This window comes from Physeter macrocephalus, chromosome 2, assembly GCF_002837175.3.
Source record: "Physeter macrocephalus isolate SW-GA chromosome 2, ASM283717v5, whole genome shotgun sequence".
In the NCBI taxonomy this organism is placed as follows: domain Eukaryota; kingdom Metazoa; phylum Chordata; class Mammalia; order Artiodactyla; family Physeteridae; genus Physeter; species Physeter macrocephalus.
Window position 1 is genome coordinate 2,747,007 of NC_041215.1, and position 24,501 is coordinate 2,771,507.

Sequence of the window (24,501 nt, forward strand, 5' to 3'; positions counted from 1 at the left end):
AGAGGTTTTTAAGATGCAGCTCACTTGTAAGCTCACTGTCTGTCAGTAATTAATAGTTTTTCTTCATCATAGGCTGTTGTGATCAAACCAAGAAATATCTGGGTTTTCAGTAACACATTGTGATAATTGTGAGTGTTTATTCCTAATTAGTCTAAATGTCTAATAATTATCAGCTTGCTTCCCTGGCTGCTTAAAAAGAAAAAAAAGAGAGTGACATTTAAAGCTACAGTGTTTCTTTGGGCTTTTAAAAATATGAACGATAAGCTTTACACCCAGCAAGATTATATGTCAGTTGACTCATTCATTAACCAAGTATTTTATCCTTCAATATCATTTCCTAGTTTTTAGACATTACATCATCTGTGTACGTAAAAAAAAATGTTTCCAGATACAGTATTATATGTACAGCTAAACCCAAACTGACAATCTGGATTCTTCAGTACTCATCACTGAAACTTACCTTTACTTCTCAAGAAAGCTTTTAAAATATGAGCATTTCTATTAGATCAATGTGGCAACATACTTGCTGATGAAAGATTGTAGTTACCATTTTGAATTGCTATTGAAAATAATTGCCTCTACAAAAGGAAACATCTGTATGATAGCACATGGTTAAAGCTGCCATCAATTTTTAACATTTGAGGGTTGAGCTATGACCTTTTATGATGACTGTGAACAGTAACTGCCTCCATTAGCCATAAGTTTTGTTTCTTTATTTTAGTAGATGGCCTAGGCTGTAAATATTAGAGAATCTAAAATAAATCAACATATTATCCTAAGGATACAAAATGTAAGAGCTATTTGTGGTTGGGAACCCTTGACAGATAGTTTGGATGAAGCAGATGATTGCCTGCCTAGCGTATCTGGTCTGCATTGCTATGCCTGCAGGCAGTTTAGTGCTATGGTTGTATATTGATGTCAGGGTTAGTACTGAGTGGCTAGCAGTGACAGATGTCTATAATTACAGGCAATGCTTCCAGTATTTCTGAAAAGCCAGGCTATGTTGAACAATTATCTTATTTCTGCCTTGCCAAAGAGCGTGTTCCAATTGCTAGTATTAGCAGTGGTGTGAATATAGCGCTTCATCTGCTGCCTTGGGACAAATGTGGGAAAAGCACTTGGTTATAAAACATAAATGCAAAATATTTTTTAAACACTTTGAATTAGTTCAGTTCAGTGTTTTCCTAATTTTTATCTTCCCATAATGTTTCTGTTGAAGGAATCTTGAAATAATAGAAGCACATTTGGCTACTTATTGGAATTTTGTTTTCCCTTAAGCCTGTGTGTCTCTCCCCAGCGCCAGTATCCCTTGCTTTACTGAATAGATGTGTTTAAGTAAAGTTGGCTTTGAAACGACTTTCTTCAACGTGGATTACATTTTCTGATTGACTCCCATTACAAAATTGGAAATGCATTTCCATGGACAACCTCCCACATCTTTTGACGAGGAAAATTGTAAAAGGATAGACAGTGCTGAAATGTGCGAAATACCTTAGTGCACTGGTGCCTTTAACATTTACTGAGAAATTGCAATTTTCAACTTTTGTTTTAACCCTTTTTTTTAAGCCTTCAGCCACTTATTGTCCTTTCCTATCTCCAAGTGTACATGAGCACTTCCTTCCATATTGCCTCTTAGCCCACTTTAGTGACTCATTAGAAATGCTTCCATGCTTGTTGGTCCCAGTTCTCAACTGTCCTTTTTTTCTGGTTATTTGCATTTCTGAGACGTGGGCTGTGATATCACTCTCCCCAGCAGATGCATCTGCCTTACTTACACAATACTCTCCAACCTTAACATTCCTGAAGTTCCTAAAGTTCAGGGCACTGGGTATTAAAACATTATCCATGCTGTAAGTGACAAATTCTGTATTTTTAGGTAATGTAGACTGAGAAATGCCTAGGAAATAGCATTTGAGGTCATGTTTCTTTCCAACCTTAATCTAACCTGTATTGGGTTTCTACTTTGTGCTTCACTCCACTTTGTGGCATTATTTATTACATTTTCTCATTTAGTCTTCTCAGCAATATTCCCTTTAGTAGGTAGGAGTATCTTCATTTTGCAGAATATGAAAAAAGATTTCAGGAAGGTTAAAAACTTGTTTAGTGTCCTGGGTTTTCGACCAAATCATCATACCCTAAACCCAAGTGTGCTTTCCAGTGTATCACATTACCTATGTAGGTATTTAGACATGAGTCCAGACATGATCAGTTTTAAGTGTAATGATTGATAAGACCATCATCACAAGCTTCATCCCCGTATTTGCTATTTTACTTCCCGAGGAAAAATCTCATCACTACAACCACAGATTGGACCTCTAGTTCTGGCTAGCCATCAGTCACAAGAGAATTGAGCTAGATCCTAGATATCTACCAAAATCCAAGCTACTGTAAGAGAAGCAACTCAACCCATGGTCTAGTGTCAGAGATCAATATCATATTCATATATGAAAGGCAGCCCCTTTCTGTTCTTACTGGGCCTATCACACAAAAACTTTTTTGATAACTTAAAACTCTAATGATGACGTTCTAGAACCCCTTGTCTGTGTGCATTTAATTTAGCAAAGAAAACTCAGAGAATCGGATGGACTTGTTTACCTGAATTGGGGAGACTTTGATAATTTATTGGACACAGGGATGTAAATCATCTACTTAACCCAGAGATGAGAACTTATCCTGCAGACAGGAAACAGGAACTTGTGATGACTCTAAAAAGGAAGATGAGGGCTTTGAAATCAGGAACTTAGGTGGTACAGAGCCCTTGGGATAAAACATCACCTGCTACCACACAGCATTGTTTTCCTCCTGTCTCCTTTCCCATCACATTTACTGTTCTGCCTCTGTAAAATAGAAGTTATAGGTAGAAGACAGAAGATTAGGAGTTAGTCTGTCTTTCACTGGGGCTGTCTTCCCTCTAATCACTCTTCTTTAACCACTATTAAAGCTACTCACATGCCAGTTTAGAAGAAATATTTATTTTCCACCATCTAGTCCAGATAAAGCATAAATAAAAGGGACCGTCATCTTGGTACATGCCTCATAATCTTAATGCCAGACTAATATTTGACTATCTTACTTAATAATAATAGTGGCCATTTAGTGACCACGTATTCTAATGGCTAATAGCTAATGTTTATTTGGTGCATACTGTGTGCTAAAAACTTTCCAAGTGTTCCTGACACTGTGCTGGCAGTGCTGTATATAATACAGCATTTGATGACAATAATATTGGGTTGACCAAAAGGTTCCTTTGGTTTTTAAGTAAAAATAAAAGACACATTTTTCATTTTCACCAAGAACTTTATTGAACAACCTATTCATTGTTTTGTTCCACTACCTTCTGCCGTTTTTCGGGCAACTTCATAATTCCATCTTCCCAAAACCTTTGATCTTTTTGAGCAAAGAACTGTTCCAGGTGCCTTTTACAGTCTTCCAGGCAATGGAAATGTTTTTCAGTAAGAGAATTTTGTAAAGACCTAAATAAATGGAAATCTGAAGGTGCAATGTCTGGTGAATATGGCGGATGAACCAGAGCTTCCCAGCCAAGCTGTAACATTTTTTGCCTGGTCATCAAAGAAACATGCGGTTTTATGTTATCCTGATGGAAGATTGTGCGTTTTCTGTTCACTAATTCTGGACGCTTTTCGATGAGTGCTGCTTTCAAGTGGTCTAACTGGGAGCAGTACTTGTTGGAATTAACCGTTTGGTTTTCCAGAAGGAGCTCATTAATAGAGGACTCCCTTCCAGTCCCACCATATACACATCACCTTCTTTGGATGAACACCAGCCTTTGGTGTGGTTGGTGGTGGTTCATTTCGCTTGCTCCACGATCTCTTCCGTTCCACATTATTGTACAGTATCCACTTTTCATTGCCATCACAATTTGTTTTAAAAACAGAACGTTTTCATTACGTTTAAGTAGAGAATCACATGAGGAAATATGGTCAGGAAGGTTTTTTTCGCTTAACTTAGGTAGAACCCAAACATCAAAGCGATTAACCAAGCTGGTGCAAATGATTTTGATTTGGATACTTTGAGTATGTCACCTATCTCCCATGTGCTGACTGTTCTCAGTTAATGTCTTGATTTGATCGCTATCAACTTCAACGGGTCTACCCGACAATGGAGCATCGTCCAGCAAGAAATCACCAGCATGAAACTTCGCAAGCCACTTTTGACACGTTCGAACAGTCATAGCACCTTCTGCATACACTGCACAAATCTTTTTTTTGCATTCCAGTTGTGTTTTTACCTTTCTTGAAATAATAAAGCATAATATGCTGAATATGTTGCTTTTTTTCTTCCAGCTTCAATATTAAAGTGGCTACACAAAAATTCACCCATTTTGATAAGTTTTTGTTTAAATGCACGATCATATGACAGCTGCCACATACAATCTAACACAGTTGTTTCGAATGAAGTTAAAGACAACTAAGTGCTACTAGAGCCATGTTACAGAACAAACTTTTCTGCCAACCCAATAATAATAGCCAGTACTTTATGGAAATTTTACCATGTACCAGGACTGTTGTAAGTGCTTTACATATGTTAACTGCTTTAATCCTCTCAAAGATTCTGTAAATTAGGGCCAACTATCATCCTCATTTTACATTTGAGAAAACTAAGGTGTACAGGGTAAGCAGTTTGCTCAAAATCACTCAGTAAGTGGTGGAATCCAACTAGTCTTGGGCTTCAGAATCTATCTTTAACCACTTCACTAGACTGCCTTCTATTTTGTGATATTATTCTTTCCATTTTACAGATGAAGAAACTGAGACTCTTAGAGGCTAACTAATTTTACTAGAATTATAGAGTTAATTTATTAAATAAAATATTTATTGAATGTCTGTTATCTGCCAAGCACTGTGCTAGGCTAGCAAGTAGTAGTCTCACTCAGTATCCCATGTGCATTGCACTAGACATGCGTTCTGTGTTTCCTCCTAGTTGAAGTTATCTAAAATATATACTCAACTTGCTCATTTCTGTCTTCTTACTGAAAGAAGACTATGCTTCCTGGGCAACTGCATGTTGTCTTTGTTCACCGGTTAGACTTTTGCATATGTTATAGCTAATTTTCAACATAAAAGTATTCAGTAGGAAGACTAGGATGGAAGCGGTACTTAGCCTATTGCTGCGTATATTGCCTCCTCAGAGAAAGTTTGAAGTGTTTATTAGTGTTTTAAGATACTAGTGTTTGAAGACGTCAGTAGGCCATCAGAAGGTGAACTCTGATCCTTTGCATTTAGGGTAAGTTAAAGTTTTCACTAACTTTAGTATTAGGCTAGTGTGAGAGACAGAAAGTAAAAGCTACAAAGGACTATAGGATCAACGTTTTTGAGTAAAGTTTGAGAATAATAATGAAAATAGCAGATTTGACAGAATAGTAAAAATATGCACAATGTCATTGGCAGCCCTTTTTTCATTCCATGGGCCATTATTCCTTTACTCTTTTTGTCAGGTTGTCCTTCCTAAAGGGATAGAGAGTTGAGTGGCTCATAGGAGGAAGGTACAGCAGTTGTTTTGTATGTAGGAAATGGGAGGTGTTTCAGAGAGGCAGGGTGGAGGCAGAGTGTGTGTGCAAGAGTTAGATTAAGTGGTGGAAGACTCAATGCGATTTGCTTAACTTTCTGAGTGACTACAGAAATGAGTTTCATTTATTGAGCATATACTTTTACCCTTCAAAAGTTGACTTGGCCTACTTATATCATTAGCCCCAGTTGCCACACTTGCATAATGAGAGTGTCTCATGGGAAACAGCAGTATTAAGAGATTCTTAAAAATAGTTCTGTTAGGTGTTATTTATAATTTGTTCTTTTTCAGGGCTATCGTTTAGTAATTGGTTTCTTGAATTATTTCATGGAAGCAAACCCATTGTAATCCATATACCCACATCCAGGCTTTGAACAGCACTTCACTCTGCCTCTGATCCTAGCCTCCAGAATAAAATCAAAGTCCCATGAATATTTTAAGTGACAACCACAAAATCCTGAGCCACATTCTCCCTGTATCGGAAGTTGGGAAGGACTTCTGCTCTTCCCTTATCCCTGACGCCAGGTGGCAGGTCCCTAAACTTTGTGCTTTTTAGGTTGTACGCCTGAGGAGTGATGTGTCCAGAGTTCCAGAGAAGGCTTGGAAAATAGTTCAGGTGAGTTGAGCGGCTGGTTATTGTGGTGGATCACCAGTCTTTATGCTTGTCTCACCACAGCCCCAGAGTCTTATTATTAAAATAGGCACACGCACAGTGATAAGTGTAGGGGTGCATTTTTCTTGATTCCCTTTTTTATGCACTGTGGAATCCTACAGTGTGCATGTTTTATAACGAAATGTTCGATAGTCAGCTGATGTTCGATAGTCAGTATTAACAGCGAAGCCTCTGTTTAGTGTGATTGCATAGTATGAAAGCAGCCTAGGTTTCTTGATTATAATGTTTCTGAAGTGGCCAATTCTAACCAGTTATTCATACCTGAAAGGAGAAAGTTGTATTTGGCTACAATGAATAGCATCTGTTATTGAACAGTATCTAGAGCACATGTATCTCTTGTGCCAGAATATGTTTCTGGCAGACACCTTTGAGAGGTGTAAAGGATTAAACAAAATCTTTTACTTCCCAGTTCCCCACCTCTACCATCACTCTCTCACAAACTTCATCCAGCATCAATTCTTTGCTCCAAAATGTAATCATGTCATCTTATAAATTTGCTGTTGCAAAGAATTATGAATCAGATGCCTGAAATGCCCCTTCAAACCATGATCTCAAAACCTTCTACCAAAATTAATCACACCTTCTTCCAGTAGTCCTGTGTCATAGCCATGGTTCGCTTCTTATTGTATGAGCTTGGAAAGATAATATATTTACCCAAGACTTTACCATGGCTTTAGCTACAGAAGACTAGTTTAACAGAAGCTTGGCCCCAGATATGGAGTGAATTGGCAGCCAGCGGGAACAAAGCTGTGTCAGGACAAATGTACACTCCCCATCTTCTCTAGTTGGCTTTCAGCTGGTTGCACCACAGGAGTCTTTCTATGGACTGTGTATCCTGTGACCAATAACTGGTGCTCTCGACCCAGGTCCCTCTTGGCTAGTGAAGGCCTGTCGGGAGACATTAGGTTCATGCTGGTGGAGATCCTTAGTCAGTGGCTCCCTGAAGGAAAATGGGGCAAACAGCCAGCTTCTGTTGAACAGGTGGTAGTTAGACCTTAGATCTGGTCAGGGCAGGAGGGAAAGAATCTCTCCAAAATTACCAGTATTGCTGGTTTTCACACTGTACCTGTACTCCTCTTTCTAATAAATGATTGTTTAGAAACTAATCCAAAAATATCTCTGGCGGCATCTGGAGCCCTTCCTTAGCAGTCTGGATTTGGGCCCAAGTGAGGAATGGAAACCCCACTGGGGTGCAAGCAAAAGAGGAAGCATGTTCTTAGCCATGCATCAGTGGAGGCCCCTACTGGGAGAGGGGATTATCACAAGGCAGCAGGCAGCCCTGTACCCCAGCCTGCTGAGTTCATGCTTTGTGCCACAGGATGTGGAGCGAAGGAAATGTGAGGCCAAAGTGGTCGCTCCAAGTTTTCTTATACAATAGCTTATTCAAGCAGATTGGGAATGCCTCTTAAGAGATTTGTTAGGTACATGTCCCCTTAGCAAGATGGCCACCACAGATGGTAGGTTCAGATATTCTAATTGAAATAAATACTTAGCATTCATATTTATTTTATATCTCCATAGCCAGCTTTTCTTTATCAGATGTCATTCTGTATTCCACTGAATGAGGCAGGCAGATTCCTAACCTTTTACCGCTTGGTTTCCGAAGTAAATTATGGTCTAAATTTTAGCAAAAGATTTTTTTACCTAATTTTGGTCCTATATTTTGTGATGTTATTTTAAATGATATGGAAAAATTAGTCAGCCAAGATTAGTGTGGATCTATTCATTATCACTAAGTTTATGTATTTAATATGCAGCAATGATGTCTGTACTATTAATTCTCTTGATATGGTCACAAGTTAATTGTGACGATCATGTTTTATTCTGCTTCAAACGTTAATGAGAGAGCTCAATATCTTTAGTTCCAAACTGTTTAGATCCAAGTCATTAAATGCTCTGTTAGTTTCCTCTACACCTTTCCTTTTCCTCCCTCCCCTCCCTTTCTCTTTAATGGATCTCATATAGAGAGCACTGCATTGGCTTCAAGGGCACTTGAAGCCTAAGACAAAAATATGGAAATTGGTTTCTTACTCATAATAAGTGAGTTCACACTCTGTTCCAAAATTCTTTTCCTAAGGAACATTAATGCTTTTATTATATTGAATGCTTTCCAGTGACAGGTTTTGTTTTACCAAATTACATTCAGTTAAAAATCTTGGACACCAAGGGGGGAAAGTGGTGGGGGGCAGGTGGTGGTGGTGGGATGAATTGGGAGATTGGGATTGACATGTATACACTAATATGTATAAAATGGATAACTAATGAGAACCTGATGTATAAGAATATAAATAAAATAAAATTCAAAAAAAATAAAAATCTTGATTTATACATCATTTCAATAGATTAAAACAATACTTTAAAATTCATAATTGTTGAGTTTTTTAAATTTTTATGGTATCAGTTTTGTATTATTGGATGTGAATTTTTTTACACTAAATTGGTTCAGGAAAGTATGTCATCTGATGGCAAAATACTTTGTTGTTGATTTCCACAGCACTGCTAATTTTCTGCACTGAGCTGATTATAAAAGCTCTTTGAGAAGTTATAACATCTTAAACATTTATAGAAGGCCTAAGGGTATTAACTTATTGTAATTTTCGGAAGATTCATTATCCAAAATCTTAATTCATTATAACAACTCTTATGAAAACCTATAGAACCAGTGTTTTCTCTTATTTTCTTATTTGCACACAATGAGAGATTCATTGTTCTTTTTAATTTGTTTCATGCAGTGCTTTCGAGTACATTTCATAGAGGGCTGTTATTGAATTTCTGTGACTGTCATTATATATCCATACAACCTTTAGAACTAATATTCTGGGTTTCCCAGTTCTGTAATCTACTTCAAATTTAAGGATTGACATAATTAGTTTCTTCAAAGTTATAACCAGAATGTTAGAGACAACACTGCAGATACCCAAGAACAAGGATTAGGCTTGGAAAAAGAAAGCAGTTTTTAAAATTATCACAGCACATGCTTTTATTCTTTATTAAATTAAATTTACAGCTCAAAACCTTATTGCTGTTTGTATGTGTATTCCCTTGTCTGGTTTTCTTATCTTGTCTGGCTTCTTGTTTAAAAACCAGATATAAGATCATTTCAACTACCTGCATATGCTCAGACATTATTTGTCACTTGATTAGTTTAGAAGTTAAAGAACGTAAGTGGGTCACTGAAGTGTTATATACATATCCAAATACTCTTTTCTGAAGTTTAAAAGAAGCAGTAGTCACAGTAGAATGACTAGAGATAAGAAAACATAGTAAGACAGTTTTTTAGGAGCATGCCTTCTTATGTCTGTAATGATGATAATTTCTTAACATTTCTAATGACTTCCTGTATTTCAAGAGCCAGAGAGATGGATGACTGGCTAAAATGGGTAATTTTTCTACCTTCTAAGACAATAACTATTTAGAAGTAGAAAGAATTTGGTTTTGTATCATGAAATTTTGAAGCTTTATGCCTTTAACAAATGCCATTTCTGACCATGATTAGCAAGATTTCAAAGTTAATACAAATTTAGGGTTTTGTTTGTTTTAACCTTTTTTCTGTGTGAAAGTCTTCAAGGTAAGCCCTTTCTTATCCTTCTGTTATTTTTTATGTAATGAGCTTTCTCTTGGAAAGGTAGTAGCTGACAATACTAGCACCTACTATTAGAAAGGGTCCGTGAAAGGGGGTAGGAAGGGAAGCAGCATTTGTTGAGTAGCTGCTAAATGTCAGGTTCTGTGTTAGGTATCATCATTTAATCTTCCCAAAAGCCCATAAAGTAGGTTTTATTATTATTCCTGTTTTTCAGATAGGAAACCAAGATTCAGAGACTTTAAGTAACACCTAGTTAGTGGCAGAATTCAAATCCAGTTATCTTTGGGACCAAAACCTGTGCTTTTTGTATGTTGCTAAGTTTATCGAGATAGCGGTCTGAGTACTTCTGGAGATGTAAAGAGAAATAGACATTTCCCTGCCCTCAGGCAGCACGTGCTTGAAGTAATGGAGGAAACACATATAAACATAGAAAATTAGTACTACAACAAGATAGTATTCTATTACATGAGAAGTGCCACTAATAGGCCAGCAACAATGGATGCTCTGAGTATCCAAAGGAGGAGAGAGAGCTCCTCTTACTGAATCTACAGGGAGAGCTTCTTCCAGAAATATTTAAGCATTGAAACTACATATTTTTATATATAAAATAGATAAACAACAAGGACCTACTGTACAGCACAGGGAACTATATTCAATATCTTGTAATAACCTATAATGGAAAAGAATCTGAAAAAGAATATATATATATATGTATGTATGTATAACTGGATCACTTTGCTGTATACCTGAAACTAACACAACATTGCAAATCAACTACTTCAATTAAAAAATAGTAACAATTTTAAAGAACTATATCTTTTTAAATAACAAAACTTTACCAGTGGTCACCTGAGTGAGTAGAATTTGGAATATATTATTTTTACAGGAAAAAAAATTCTTTGTAAAAAAACACACCTCTTATTGGTTGTTTTCCTTTTGTTACAAAATTATGAATGAAATGGAATCAGCCAAAATACACATTTTAACATTACATTCTTGTTATTCATTTAACAAACATTTATTGAGTATTAGGCATGGGAGATAAAAGACAGAGCATCATCTCCACCCTCAGGGAGTTTGTAGTCTAACAGAGAAAGACAGGCATATTAAAAAAAAAAAAGAAGAAGAAGAAGAAAGGGAGGAAGGCACAGGCTGACAGGCAAAAACTAGGTTATGTGAAACACATAACCAAAAGCATAACGATTTATTCAACTTCATTGTATCCTTCAGAGAAGGATAACACAAATGGGCTTTTTAGTCTCTTATTTCTTAGATTTTTGCTTATTTTTCACTATGATCAAATTATCTTAATTGATTATGAAATAAAAGATTAGGAATCTATGAACTAGAAGTGAGCTTTTTTCCTTTTCTTGCATTCCTATGCCAACTCCTATATCTTTCCCTAAAATGAGTATGTATTGTGATGTAGTTTCTTCTTGCTGTCATAAAAATTATTTTTGATGAAGTGATAGAAGTTTTAGAAAATGTTGAAAACCCCTAAATATTGTGTAAGAATTTTTTCTGTAGAAAACTTTCATTGACTTGTGCTTTATGATAAATAATCTTATAGATATTTCCTCACTGGACAGATTAGTCCTCACCCCCAAATTATGTGTATCTGTGGTATAACTACATTTCAAATGTTCGAAGACATTTTCATATTATCTGCATGCTCTTTGAATGATAAGGTGCCTTGGAAAATGTGAGATGGTCTTTTAAAAGAAATGCAGTAATCATACATTGATTTTAAATGACCCTGTCACACATGAAAACAAATCAGATTGTTGCTCTTAATGAGCTTTTCAATTTACTATTCAGTAGATCAGATAAGTGGATTTAAGAGGTAATGATCCTGTTTAGTACTCAAGCTTGGCTGTCAGATCCTAGTAGTGGAGAGAAATCCCTAGGGACAAAAGCGTTGACACAGTTCTAGATGGGATAATGGGAATCAAAGCTAATGGATGATAAAAGGAATGGTGCAAGTTACAAGGATAATTGTGGATTAAAGCACTGCCATGTGTCAATGTTGACTGTTTTTTCCAGTATCTTATTGGGTCAAATCTGATGCTTTGAGAAGCTGTTTTGACAGCAGAGCACAACAGACCTGCCTGCTTAGATTCCTTCTTTCTTGAATGCCAGAGACACAACAGAAAACTTCCTTTCAGGGACTATCAATTTAAAAAATATTTTTAATATGTTTACATGTCTTCATGTTTAAAATCACATTTTTGTTACATTTCTATTATTCAGTGTGGCATGGGCAAAATCAAAATTAGATTAATTTGATCTTTGCCATAAAAAATAGCATTTGTAAAGTCTTGAAAGTGTAAAATTTTATTTTACAAAAATACAGTGTAGTAGGGGAGATGGACACCCAAACAATTACAATGTGAAAAGCACCATGCTAGAGGAATGGACCAGACGCTATAGGAACATAAAGGAGAGCGCAGCTTACCTTACCTGGAAATGGAAGGAAGGCTTCAGAGATGACTTTTGAATGAGAATCAGGGGAAGAGGAGGAAGAAGGCTGATGCAGGAAAAATGAACAGCACATGAACTCATAGACATCTGTAACTGCATGAGAAGCCTCAGTATTTTATGAGTATTTCATTGTGGCTTCAGGTTGAGGGCAATGATAGATGAGGAGGTAGGTTGGGGCCAAGTTGTGAAGGGCCTTGTGTGCCATAGTCATATCAATATCAGATTTTCCAAGGGGCCCGACTTACTCCCATTCATGAGAGAGCTTTTGGATCATGTTGAGATAGGGAAACTTCCCTTTTTACAACCATTCTTCCTTTGAGCCTTCTATGGGCTTAAAGGTTTCTGATGATTGAGGATTTGGTGGTAACTAACCTCCCTAGGTTCTTTCTCCCTAGCTCCCTCTTCTCAGCAGACATCTTACAAAAACAGTGATAGCTTTGATCTTACAAGAGATGAAGGCCTACTCTCATGAGCCAAGTCACAGATCCTGGAATTGAAATGCTTTTCAATTAGGGCTCAGAAGTTAGCAAGAGAAGCAACAGGAATTTGAATCTCAATCTTCCTTTCTTTCTCTCTCCCCCAGCTTCTCCCCTCTCCGCTTCTGCCCCTTCTTTCACCTGCCCCTTCCTTTCCCTCTCTTTCTCCCTCTGATTCACTCTACTGGCCTGAGGAGCTCCTGGTCATAGGACTTAAGTCAAAAGCCTGGAACACAAGCTTCTGGTTGAATAGTGTTTAAAATCCAAACATGAGATCTCTGCAATGAACAGCTTTCCTCCCCTGTATCACCATGTAACTCTGGATGATTTGTGGTGTCCTGTGATTTTTATCTCACCTTCACAACCTATGACATTATATCAAGGTAGTGTTTACATATGAAAAACAAAAGGTCAGAGGGAGTGAAAGCTCAGTTGCCATATACCATAGGAAATAGGCAGATCAGGAGAGAGTAAGAGAACACAGTCACAAGGAATCAAATCAGAGAAGAGAAATCCCATACAGCTGGTGTCTGGCAGAGATAACCTGGAATCATACCAGAGCATCAGGGAGTATGAAGGTGTCAACCCACCTCTCAGCTTTGCCAGGCTATTAGAGGGAATATTCCATTGGCTGCCAGTGGCATTTTCCCACTTGTACTGGGATATGTGTTCATAAGCTCAATGCGGCTTAGGTTGGAACTGAAATGTTACACCCCAAACTCTGCAACCATCACTCCCTAATGGGAAGCTTAGTGGATTCCCAGGCCCCGATGTATTCAGCAGAGAATCCCTGAGCCTGGGATTTCAGTTTCAGCATGGAAAGTAAGACCTATCTGTATATTTGGGGGAGCTTACTGAGAGATACTTGAGGAGAATTTCTGTAAATTCTTTAACTTCCTCTTATTTTTGAAATCCTTATTTTTATAGCTGCCTAACATAATCCTGAATTATTTGATGGCTTGCTAAAATCTGGAATAGATGGAAATTTTTTAAATGTTGGAATCTTTTATTGAGGCACTCCACTTTCCAGCCCTTTACATACATATACCTGCCTTTGAGAAAGGCGTGCTTTATTACCACTTTGAGAAAAAAAAAAAAGTTATGTGGTATGCTGGGAACAAAATGAGTATGTGAATGTGGGTTTATGTGGGTGTGTATATATTTCAAAATAAGGGAGGTGCTTCCTGGAAGAGAAAGAGGAGGGTAGATTTTTAAATTATAAAAAATTTTTTAAATTCTTAATTTGTTCTCCCCACTCGTTCCCTACATCAGTGTGGATGCAACAATGCATTAAATCTTTACATTTGTTCAATTTGGATAGTCTTTTGAAAATATATGTTAATGATAAAGTTTTTAACAATTAAATGTTTTCATGCAGGTATATGCCCGTATGTCAGAAGTCTTAGGAATAACAGATGACAACCATGTTCTAGAAACGTTCATGACGAAAATGTGAGTTCCTGCTTTGGTTCTTTGATTTTTCTGTTGTTGTGTTGCTTTGACCTTTTTACTGTGCTTAAATCTCTCCAGAAATATTAATTTTTAATACGAGACTTTTTAAATTATGCTTTAATTCTTAGAATGGTAGCATTATTCTTATCTGAAACTTAATTTCACGTATTTAAAATTCACCATCCAAAAGATGTTATTTGTCAAGGTATCCGTACTACTGCAGTATGCAGTATCAAAACATGGTTTTGAAAAGTTTACAGGCCTAGACTCTTCAGTTCAATTGGACCGCCTTTTTTAATTAAAAAGAAAATACTCAATTTTAAAGAACAACTCAAGAGATTATTGCAAATTGGAATCATTGAGAGAGATTTGGTTGCCTTCAGACAGGGCATTCATTGATTCCAGTAGAAACCTATGGCTGTCAGAGACATATTCATGGAAACTGTCCTTAAATTATCCTTACAATATTAGCAAAATTAACTAGTTTCTGGTCGTAGACATAACTTTGTACACTTAGACTAAACTTCTATGCCTCCACTTGACATCTTTCTTCATCTGTGTAACAGATAGGTAGCACTGCCTTACTTGCAGAGAACAAAGCTAGATAAACAATCATGATCATAGGAAGTGAGTTTTGGAACCACAAGTTTGATGGTTCACTTCTTGGCAGTAACTGTGAGTCTCTATTTGACTTCCTTTGTAACTCCTGTTGTCCCTCCCTACTATGTTTATTTTGGATACAAACTTAATGTTTCTTCTGTGAAAAATTTAGGCAACTTTTTAATTTACAAAACTAAATTTATAGAATAATACACCATTTGGAGAGCAGTGTTCATTGTGCATTGCTTGTACATAATTTTGAATATGCTATGAAAAGAGTAGAAAATGTTCCATTGATATTTAAACCCACTTTATGAGATATTTGTGATTTAGGTCATTTAAATGACATGAGTGTATGTGTATTTCCATGTTCTCCCTACACAAGCAAATACCTTCATTATAATTAAAAACTTTTTTTTCATATTTAGTGTTACAAACCTTAAATACTGGGGAAGATGTGAGCCTGTCATTTCAAGGACTCTTCAGTTCCTAAATGACCTTTCTGTTGGATATCCTTTTTACTATATCTGATAATGTATATAAACAACCTAACAAGTGCATTCTGTTGGCCAGGTATTTTCCTTATTTATAATTTTTCAAGTGTGGTTTTGTTTTTTTTTTTTTTAATAAAAAGCCTTTCATTTAGCCTTATCTGTAAATGCATAATTTTGAAAGGTTTATCTTAGCTATATAATATGAAAAGTTTATTCAGAGTCACAATTGAATTTCTATGGATATATAGATTTCTACCTAGTTAAAGTTATGTTTATACCCATCCAGGTTTATAAATGGATATATAAGAAAGTATGCAAACCACATATGTTTTAATCCATAATTTTTCATAATTGTCAGGACGTTCTTGTTTTAAAAAAGCATGTAACTAATGTTAAGAAAGTCAAAGTGTTCCAAAAATATTATTTTATAAAAACTGAATTCCTAAGAATCAGTATTTCTTCAGTGTTCTTCAGTTGAAACGAATATTATTTTCACTAGTTAAGAGGCACAAAGGAGTAATAGAAAGGGAATTACAAGGTTTTTGACCTCTTCTTTGATTATTTCCTCTACCAGATCAACATCTTATTTACTCTAAAATAAGATTTCCCATTACACATTAAATGTTTAGATTTCTCTTTAGCAGATTTTTAAAATCTAAAACCAGAATCATCCTTTCTTATTAGATTATAATTGATACTATTATAATGTTTCTACCAGTGCGAGAGAAGTATGTAGATTGTCTTTTATATGTTAGCTATTAAATATATAGGAGTTGTGAAAAATAAGTGTTGATTTAGTTAACCACTAAGATTAGCTGATATTTTAACATGAGGACAACATTCTGAAAATGGGTGGCATTGGATGGAAATCTTTAATGTAGGTTCACTCCAGGAATACGTTTATATTAGTTAAGTGTAAAATTGTGTTCCTTGGCAAACCATAAAAGATTTCCAAAGTATTAGACACCCACTTTTGTGCTGGAATTTAATATGCAACTTTTTATTGGAAAATAATCGTCCTTGTCTGGCAAAATCCACCATGCAATATTTCTGTTAGTAGGTATAATGCAATAAAGACAGGGAGGGCTATTTATCACTACAAATTTTGAGGATTTCAGGATTCTTTTTATTATTTTAATATATTTCTTTGATATTAAATCAGAAAAATGATAAATTACACCTGTCCAGGCTGTTTTTCCTTTTTACTGGAAAGTGATGTACAACCCAATTCCAGTGGTCATTTTGGCTTTTTAAGATATGTATTTTTTTCTTATTAAAAAAAAAACTCAACCTGTATTTTTTTTTAATAATAATGCTGAAATACTCTTTATTTCTAACATATGAAGTGGTTTATAAGTACTTCCTAGTATTGCAAGCTCTGGCCTTTTCACAATGTATTATTTTGAGAACCTATTATCTGGAAAGAAACCTATATTATTTTATAGCACATATCTATGTTTAGATTTCCCCTATTTTTTAGGTTGAAATTGAAATCTAATATAAAATTAATTTGATTTGTATTGGTTTTTGTATGATTTACATAATGCCTAATTTATTTGTATCTGCTATTAAAGATCCTTTCCTATCACTTATACCTTTTATATATTCTTTAATCCTAAAATTATAGCCATTTATTTTACAAGTCATTTACTGCTTTTGAGCACTCCTTTTTTGAAGTTAATAAAAGAATCGTATTTTCAGAAAGCTTATTAGATAAAAGTTTAAAAGCTAGCGTTTTAAACCAAGGGATAGGCATAATTTCAACTTGGGTACATTGATTTATATTTTTTAACAATTATTTCAGGTTTGCATATTTAGAAATATATATTAACTCAATTTGATTTCACTGCTCAGTTATTTGAATTATAAATCATTATGTCCCTTCTAGCTGATCAGTCATGAAATATCTTTGAATTCATTTACATAATGGAATATGTGAGTGGTGTATCTATTTCAGTGCAGTTGCTGGTTACTTAATGCATGTTTTGTTGTTTCTAATCGATTTCTTTATTGTAATGTGTTTTTAAATCCTGATTTTAAAGCAAATACATTATTTCTGTGTTAAAAATAAGGTGACACTCTTCAGCAATAGAAACAGTTATGCAAGATAAAAATCATCACCATTTGGCCTCTATAAATGGAAGTATGTTTATATATTAATATTCAAAATATTTGTATTTAAAATACTAGTAACAACTAAATGAAAAGCATGTTATCTTACTATAAAATTTTTAAATGTTCCTTATTACTTTTATAATGCATGTCTTCAAATACTTATTTTTTTGTTTTTTCTATTTTTATCTTCTTCAGAGTGAATCTTACTCATTACTTATGGTCCTCACAGCCAGTCTCTGAACTTTGGTGGTCTTGTATCTGACTGCTTGTTTGGAAATTGAAATCAAAAGATCCTCATTTTTAAGGAGCGCTAAAAAGCCTTGTAAATACTTGCCTAAGGCAGAGTAACCTGGAATGGTAACCTGGCCCCGATGGTTACTGTCTCAAACCTTAGTGATACTCAGAATCACTGGAGTTCTTGTTAAAATACAAATTCCTGGACCCCACCCCCACCCCCAGAGTTTTTGTTTTAGGAGGGGTCAGACTGAGGCCTGAGAATTTGCATTTTCATCAACTCCAGGTGATGCTGGTGGCTCAAGGACCATACTTTGAGGACTTCTGCCTTAAGTTAATCAGAAAATAGAACTGAATGTCCTAAACAGAAAAGTCGGGTATTTCTCCTGCAAGCTCTTCTCTAAGAGAATTTGTCTTCACTTGGAAAAGGCGGACTTGACGTTTTTAGAAATAGTCTAGTTTTCCAAATAATAATGTGTGTGAGGAGGATACCATTACGTTAAGTCCCCAGATTTTAACTGGAAAGCCCTTGTTGCATTTACCCCAAGGTTTCTGTTGGTAAATTTGAAGCTCTCTAAATTGGTAAGATTATTGTAATTTTAAAATCCAGTGGCCTTTTTGAGAGAAAGTTTGTTTTCCCGGCAGATTCATTACATGTGGCATATATGATACATTTAGCAAACATATCTAGTAACTTTTTAATGTACTTTTTAAATTTCCAAGACTAAATTTCAAGAATTCCAGATTCTAAATAGCTTTCTCTAACAGGCACAGAGTTGAAATGACTCTGTCCTGGGGCAGCCCTCCACAGTTAGGTTTAATACTTGGGGATCTTTTTCCTGCTTTGAAATGATTTCCAGTCATAAATTCTAGTTTCTATCTAATTGGGAAAGGGGTAAGATTGTTTAAGTGATTAGGACAAGGAAGCTACCAGGAAAACTGGAGCAAGAATAAGGGTCATACAGAGCTATCGAATAAACTTACGTATTTTAAGTGCTGAGAAAGAGGGAGGGAAGTGTGTCACATTTCATCCAAAATTCTGTTTATTAATCATTATTTCAAATTTTTCTTCCTTGAAAAATAATTGATCAATATTTCTACTGCAATTCATTGTTTACTAAAATTTATAGCGTTTACATGTCTCTGGGTTTCAGATAGATAATAATGAGAAAGGAAATTTCATTTTCTGTTAGGCCCTCTGTTGGTAGCTGCCCTTATTACATCATCCTCAAAGGTTTGAGAAAACCCAAAATATCTTTAGCTGTTAAAAAACAGACCCCATTAAAGGGTTCTACATAAATTCATGAATTTATCCAAACTCACTTTACCCTATTGATAATGTTAACTTAAACAATTCTTAGAATTAATAACTTCATCATGTTATTGCAAGACCACATACATAATTCAAGGGGCCCAGTACGAAGTGAAAATGTGGGGTGCCTTGTTCATAAATGATTAAGAATTTCAAGTCCTCAGCAGCAGAGCATTGAACCAAGCAGAGGCCTTTATAAGCAGAGGCCCCTGTGCAAGTGCATAGTCTGGACGCCCATGAAGCTGGCTCAGGTTATCTGTTAAAGAAAGAATTCCGTCCATTTGGCTTCAGACTGACTCTCTAAGACTGGGACTATCTCCCATACTTCCTGTACACCAGGATTTGGTGAATCCTGAATGAGGTGGGGGGTCAGGAAAGACTAAAGGATGAAAGATGAAACAAGGGTCTAGAATGAAATAAGGGTGAAGGATGGAAGTAAAATTGGGTATGTCTGTTACAGGAAATATTTAGTAATAAACCGTAGTAATTCTGCTTTTGTGAAACAGTATTAAAATGTATTGCTTTATTTCAGCAAATATCACCATCTCCAGATGGTTTTCAGAATGTTAAATAAAACTAGTTTCAGCTACATCCCTCAGGCATACTTCTATTAACATTTCTCATCAAAAGAAATGTTGATTTATTTCTTTGTTTGCTGTCTCTATCATCTTTGGAAAAGTCATCTCGTAATTTATCTGCTCTGTTTGTTTGTTTTTGTGCTGGCATCAAGGGTGAGAATCTTCTACTCCTCTTCTGTAGCCCACTTATGCAGGCCTTCTCTCAGTTCTTTATATGTTCTTGCTTCACAGGATTACCTTCCTCGAGTATTGTTTTGATCTGATCATTTTTCTTCCCAAAAGCCCAGAGTCACTTCCACTTGCTTCTTGGGTCAAAGTAAAATTATCGATTTAAACTTGAGTTCTTTAATGGTACTTGACTTATTGAGTTCCCATAACTAATTTCCTGATCTACCACTCAACCACAATTTGTACTTTATACTTGGGCCAAGGAAATTTATTTTTGCCTTCCCCTTGACGCCCTTCATTATCTTTCACTGAATTACCACATGTCACATGTGCTGTTCTCTTCATTTGATCCATTGTAACTCACTTAGGTCTCTTTTAATTTTCAGGTTTAGCTAAAAACTTGGTAGGGCCATCCTGTAGTAGTTATAATCCTTAGTCACTATGTTAACTGAAAGAACATGAATGAGTCATTTAATTTATCTGAGACTCAGTTTCTTCATCTGTAGAAAGGGAATATTACCTATCTCTTAGGATTTTGTAAGGATTAAATAAGATAATAAATACATAACAATATATCTAAGTCATCTAACAGTAACGCACCTGGTTCTACTGATCCAGTCACATAGTAGGTACTACTAAATACTTCATTTTTGTTCCTTTTCTTTTTAATGTTCTTGGACACCTAGTTCTTATCCATATTTCTGGTGATGAATATAATATAGCCTAGTATTATCTAGTCCTCTCTCCTATTAAGTTGTAAATTATTAGGGATTAGGACTCTTGTTTCCTTTCTCTATAGTTTCAAAACTTCATCACATAGCAGGCCTTTTGAACATACTGTTACCTCTCCTACTGAGATACAAAACCTTAACTCTTATTCCTTATAAGTAGTTATTAGTATCCCTTAAGATGTTTCATTTTGGTTATACCTGTTTGGATTTTTTTAGTCTAGTAGGGTTCATGAGCATAATTCTACTTTTTTTTTTTTTTTTTAAAAATTTATTTATTTATTTATTTATTTTTGGCTGTGTTGGCTCTCCGTTTCTGCGCGGGGGCCTTCTCCAGTTGCGGCGAGCGGGGGCCAGGCGAGCGGGGGCCACTCTTCATCGCGGTGCGCGGGCCTCTCACTATCTCGGCCTCTCTTGTTGCGGAGCACAGGCTCCAGACACGCAGGCTCAGTAGTTGTGGCTCACGGGCCCAGTTGCTCCGCGGCATGTGGGATCTTCCCAGACCAGGGCTCGAACCCGTGTCCCCTGCATTGACAGGCAGACTCTCAACCACTGCGCCACCAGGGAAGCCCCATAATTCTACTTTTGAAATAACTAAACTAATATTTCAGTAATTATACTATATACTTACAGTATATTTATACTATATTACCTACAGTAATTTCCAACAGGTAATTTTCTTATCTGTGAACTTTCTTCTATCATCAGGATCTAATTCTATCTGTAATATTTGTAAATATGTATGGCTTTTACATAATTGCCTAGATCAATACCATTATCCACCCTCTTGTGCTTAGTGAATATCATGCATCTAATATACTACTTCTTTGATTCTAAAACAGATTTCGTCACATTTTAACACTTCTGTAAATAAAATGTTTTATAGTTGATGATTTTTAAAATACTTTTTCTTTCATAGTAGCTCATATAATAAGGATGTTTTTTATAATCAGTGGTGTTTTAGGATTGATGAAATATGGTGTTGCTCAGTAGAGACTTGATAGCATGAATTGAAGTCATACTTGGTGCTCCTGTGCCCCTTAGCTGCTAAAGTGTGTGGTACCTGTAACTTAAGAAACCAGGGCATTCTCATTTTGGTTATCCTTCTTTTCAAAGGATGCAGATTTTCAAAATTTTGACCATCTCTAAGATACACCATTCTTTCAACTTTTTCTTGCCTTCCTTCATTTGTCATGCGAACTATCAGTAAGGCCATCTTCACCTTCGTCAGTGGTTTCATAACAACATGGATATAGACAGAAATTTTATGAGCATTTTGTTTGTAAGTTAGTATCAGCCAGGTTATGGAGTTTGCTCAGTCCTGGATGTGATGAAGGCTCACTAATGAGTTTTGATGCCTCCTAAAAGAACAGTTTCCCTGTCGCTTCTGGGACCTAGTTCCAGTTTCAGTTGTATCTCAAGAAGCTAGTGATCTCTGTAGAATCATTTGGCATCTTTAAAATCAAATGGACGTGAGATAGCCTAGTGAAAAGAGCTTATACTTTCAAGTCACACAGACTTTTGAACTTTGGATTTGAATCTTGGCTCCACCATTTATAAGTTCCATGTGGGACCTTTATTAAGTTCTCTTACTCTACTGGACTTCTACTACTGTTGTTACTGTTAACCACCATTACCACTTGTACTGTTATAAACTGTTGTCAACAGGCCTCTGAAGTCTAACCTAGTACTGCCACCCAACTAAAATGGTGCAACTTACAAGAACCCTAGTCTCTTAGAGAAGAATGAAGATTATAATGATGATGTATCCATTTACCTTTTTTAAAAAGTTACAGATCCTCTTAAGGACCATAACTAGCTTTGAATTGAATTCCTATAGGGAAATATAAATATTCAGATGAACGCTCATTTTTTTCTTTATTGAAAAAGTTAAAAAATTCACTCTTAACCTTTTTTTTTTTCTTTAGAAGGTAATTAAAAGGCCGTGAGGCTGGCCTTGGTACAAAGCGCATAGATGCAGTTCTGCAGAAAATGCGTCTTTGGCATATGAGATTCTTCCTGTGAATGTTCTGTTTATTGCTACCATAAATATTCTGTTGTCAAAACATGACTTGCTGTTTATTAGCAGCACTGACAGGAAGATTCCTATTAATGGCAGCATTCTTATTACGCATAGACCCTGTCACTTTTAACTTCGCAATTGTAAGAGAATTGTATTTGGTAATTACTTAAGATATTTCTTAGCTTATTGATCCCCACCCCTGTTTAACTGAGTGAAGTTTGAGTGGCAATTCTTCCACTCAGTGATTTACACTGGAAAAAATCATCAAATCTGCATCTTTGTAAGCAGGGAAAGACTTGCTACCTATCAGCCCTGATCTTGTTTCAACCTTCCAGAAACGCATAGTGCATCGAGCACCCACTGAGAGCAATGTACTGAGGAAAATGCATACATGCGGCCACTGCCCTTAGAAAGTTTACAGTATAATATACAGATAAGCAAAATATACAGTTGCTTAATATGCAACTGGAATGGGTTGCCTTTGAGTCAGAGGGGCTTGAATGTAAATCATCCTAATTGCCTGTTTTTTGGAAAGTTTTATTTCATTGTTTGAGTTTGTTTCCTCATTTGAAAAATAGAATCTATCTCATGGGATTGTGAGAATTAACCTTGCAAGTAGTAAGCATTCTGTAAATGTTGATTCTCTGCTTCTTTGTATCTTCTCTCTGATTTACAGTTAGCAAAGGCATTTGCATCATCTGATCCTTACAACAGTCCTCACAACCCAAGATAGCTTGGGTATATCCTCATTTGTTGAAGAGGAAAACTAAAGCTAAGAGTCGCTGAGTATAGTACTCAGACTCTCATCCTGCTGATTGAATGGTGTAGTCAAGCGGAAAGCCCAGGTTTCCTAACTTTTGTTCCAGTGCATTTTCTACTCTTTTACACCCACACCTGAGTGCCTAAAATTTTAAATTAGGCTTATCAGCCCCACTGTACAGAGTTAATATACATCTGCATTTGGGGATGATGTGAAGGAAAAAGCCAGTGTTTTCATTGGGACATAAATGGAACCATGTAAGATTATTACGGCTTGAAGAAAGGTGTGAGTTAAGTATGCAGGGAATGCCCAAGAGGTGCCCTAGCTAGAGTAGGAGACACATGACTAGAAAACACTTAGGGTAAACCCTAAGTAAGAGCAGAGGGTGTCTGTGTCCTGAATAGATGTTCTTAGAACCCACTTCAGCCCTTCTTTGATGACGGCATTAACCAGAAATTATTTAGGCTTTGTGATCATGCTTGTGATTTTTCAACTCTATTCTCATTCTGAGTTGAACTGTTCAGGTGATAATGTGGTACAGTAGAAAGAACACAGCCTTTGTAATCAAACCTCAGGTCAAATGTCAGCACTCTCAGTCCACAGATGTATAATCTTGGGCAAGTAACTTAATTTCTCTGAGCTTCTGTTTTCTTATCCACAGATTAGACATAATAAATAATAGTTAACAATGTAATTATGAAGATTAGGTGGGTTAACAAATATAAAATGTCTTACACCTAGTAGGCACTTGAGAAATGTTAGGTCCTTTAAACCTGTCCTTCAGCACTTGAGGACATGCAATCTGTGACATCCTCCTAATTGTATTCTGATTTTCTTCATCTAAAGCAGAACTTCCTTAGATTTCTACTAACTGAGCTCATGTTTCTTAGAATTGAATAATTTTCTCTTTCTTGATAGCCTATTATGGGTCTTTCATAATTATTTTTTATAAAATAATATTAAGTGAAAAGAAGTTCCATGTTACACCCAAAATGTAAAAAGGGTCAGTTTTAATTTTCCACTATCAAGGCTTTAATAGTAAAAAAGTTTTTGTCTTAATTATAAAAGTCATTCTTCCTTTCCATAACTAGAATATGTATAAGATAGGAAAAGTAATTGCACTGGTTAATAATGGATTATCATTCTTAACAGAATGGAAGGCATTTCTATAGGAATAATACTCTTTAGAAAAAATATTGGGCTCCCCTGGTGGCGCAGTGGTTGCGCGTCCGCCTGCCGATGCAGGGGAACCGGGTTCGCGCCCCGGTCTGGGAGGATCCCACATGCCGCGGAGCGGC

The 24,501-nt window shown here is 36.0% G+C and overlaps 1 protein-coding gene across 7 annotated transcripts in view; it reads left to right on the forward strand.

Annotated features, from left to right (window-relative positions):
- Positions 1–24,501, forward strand: part of RANBP17 (RAN binding protein 17) — a 328,773-nt gene that overhangs the window by 217,094 nt on the left and 87,178 nt on the right. For 5 of the 7 annotated variants that reach the window (XM_028497353.2, XM_028497356.2, XM_024115850.3 and 2 more), the window contains 3 exons: positions 6,083–6,142; positions 14,118–14,191; positions 15,220–15,300. In XM_028497353.2, coding sequence (XP_028353154.1) covers positions 6,083–6,142; positions 14,118–14,191; positions 15,220–15,300 — 215 coding nt within the window. The remainder of the gene's footprint in view (positions 1–6,082; positions 6,143–14,117; positions 14,192–15,219; positions 15,301–24,501) is intronic. The other 2 variants (XM_028497354.2, XM_024115851.3) reach the window with 1 other exon arrangement.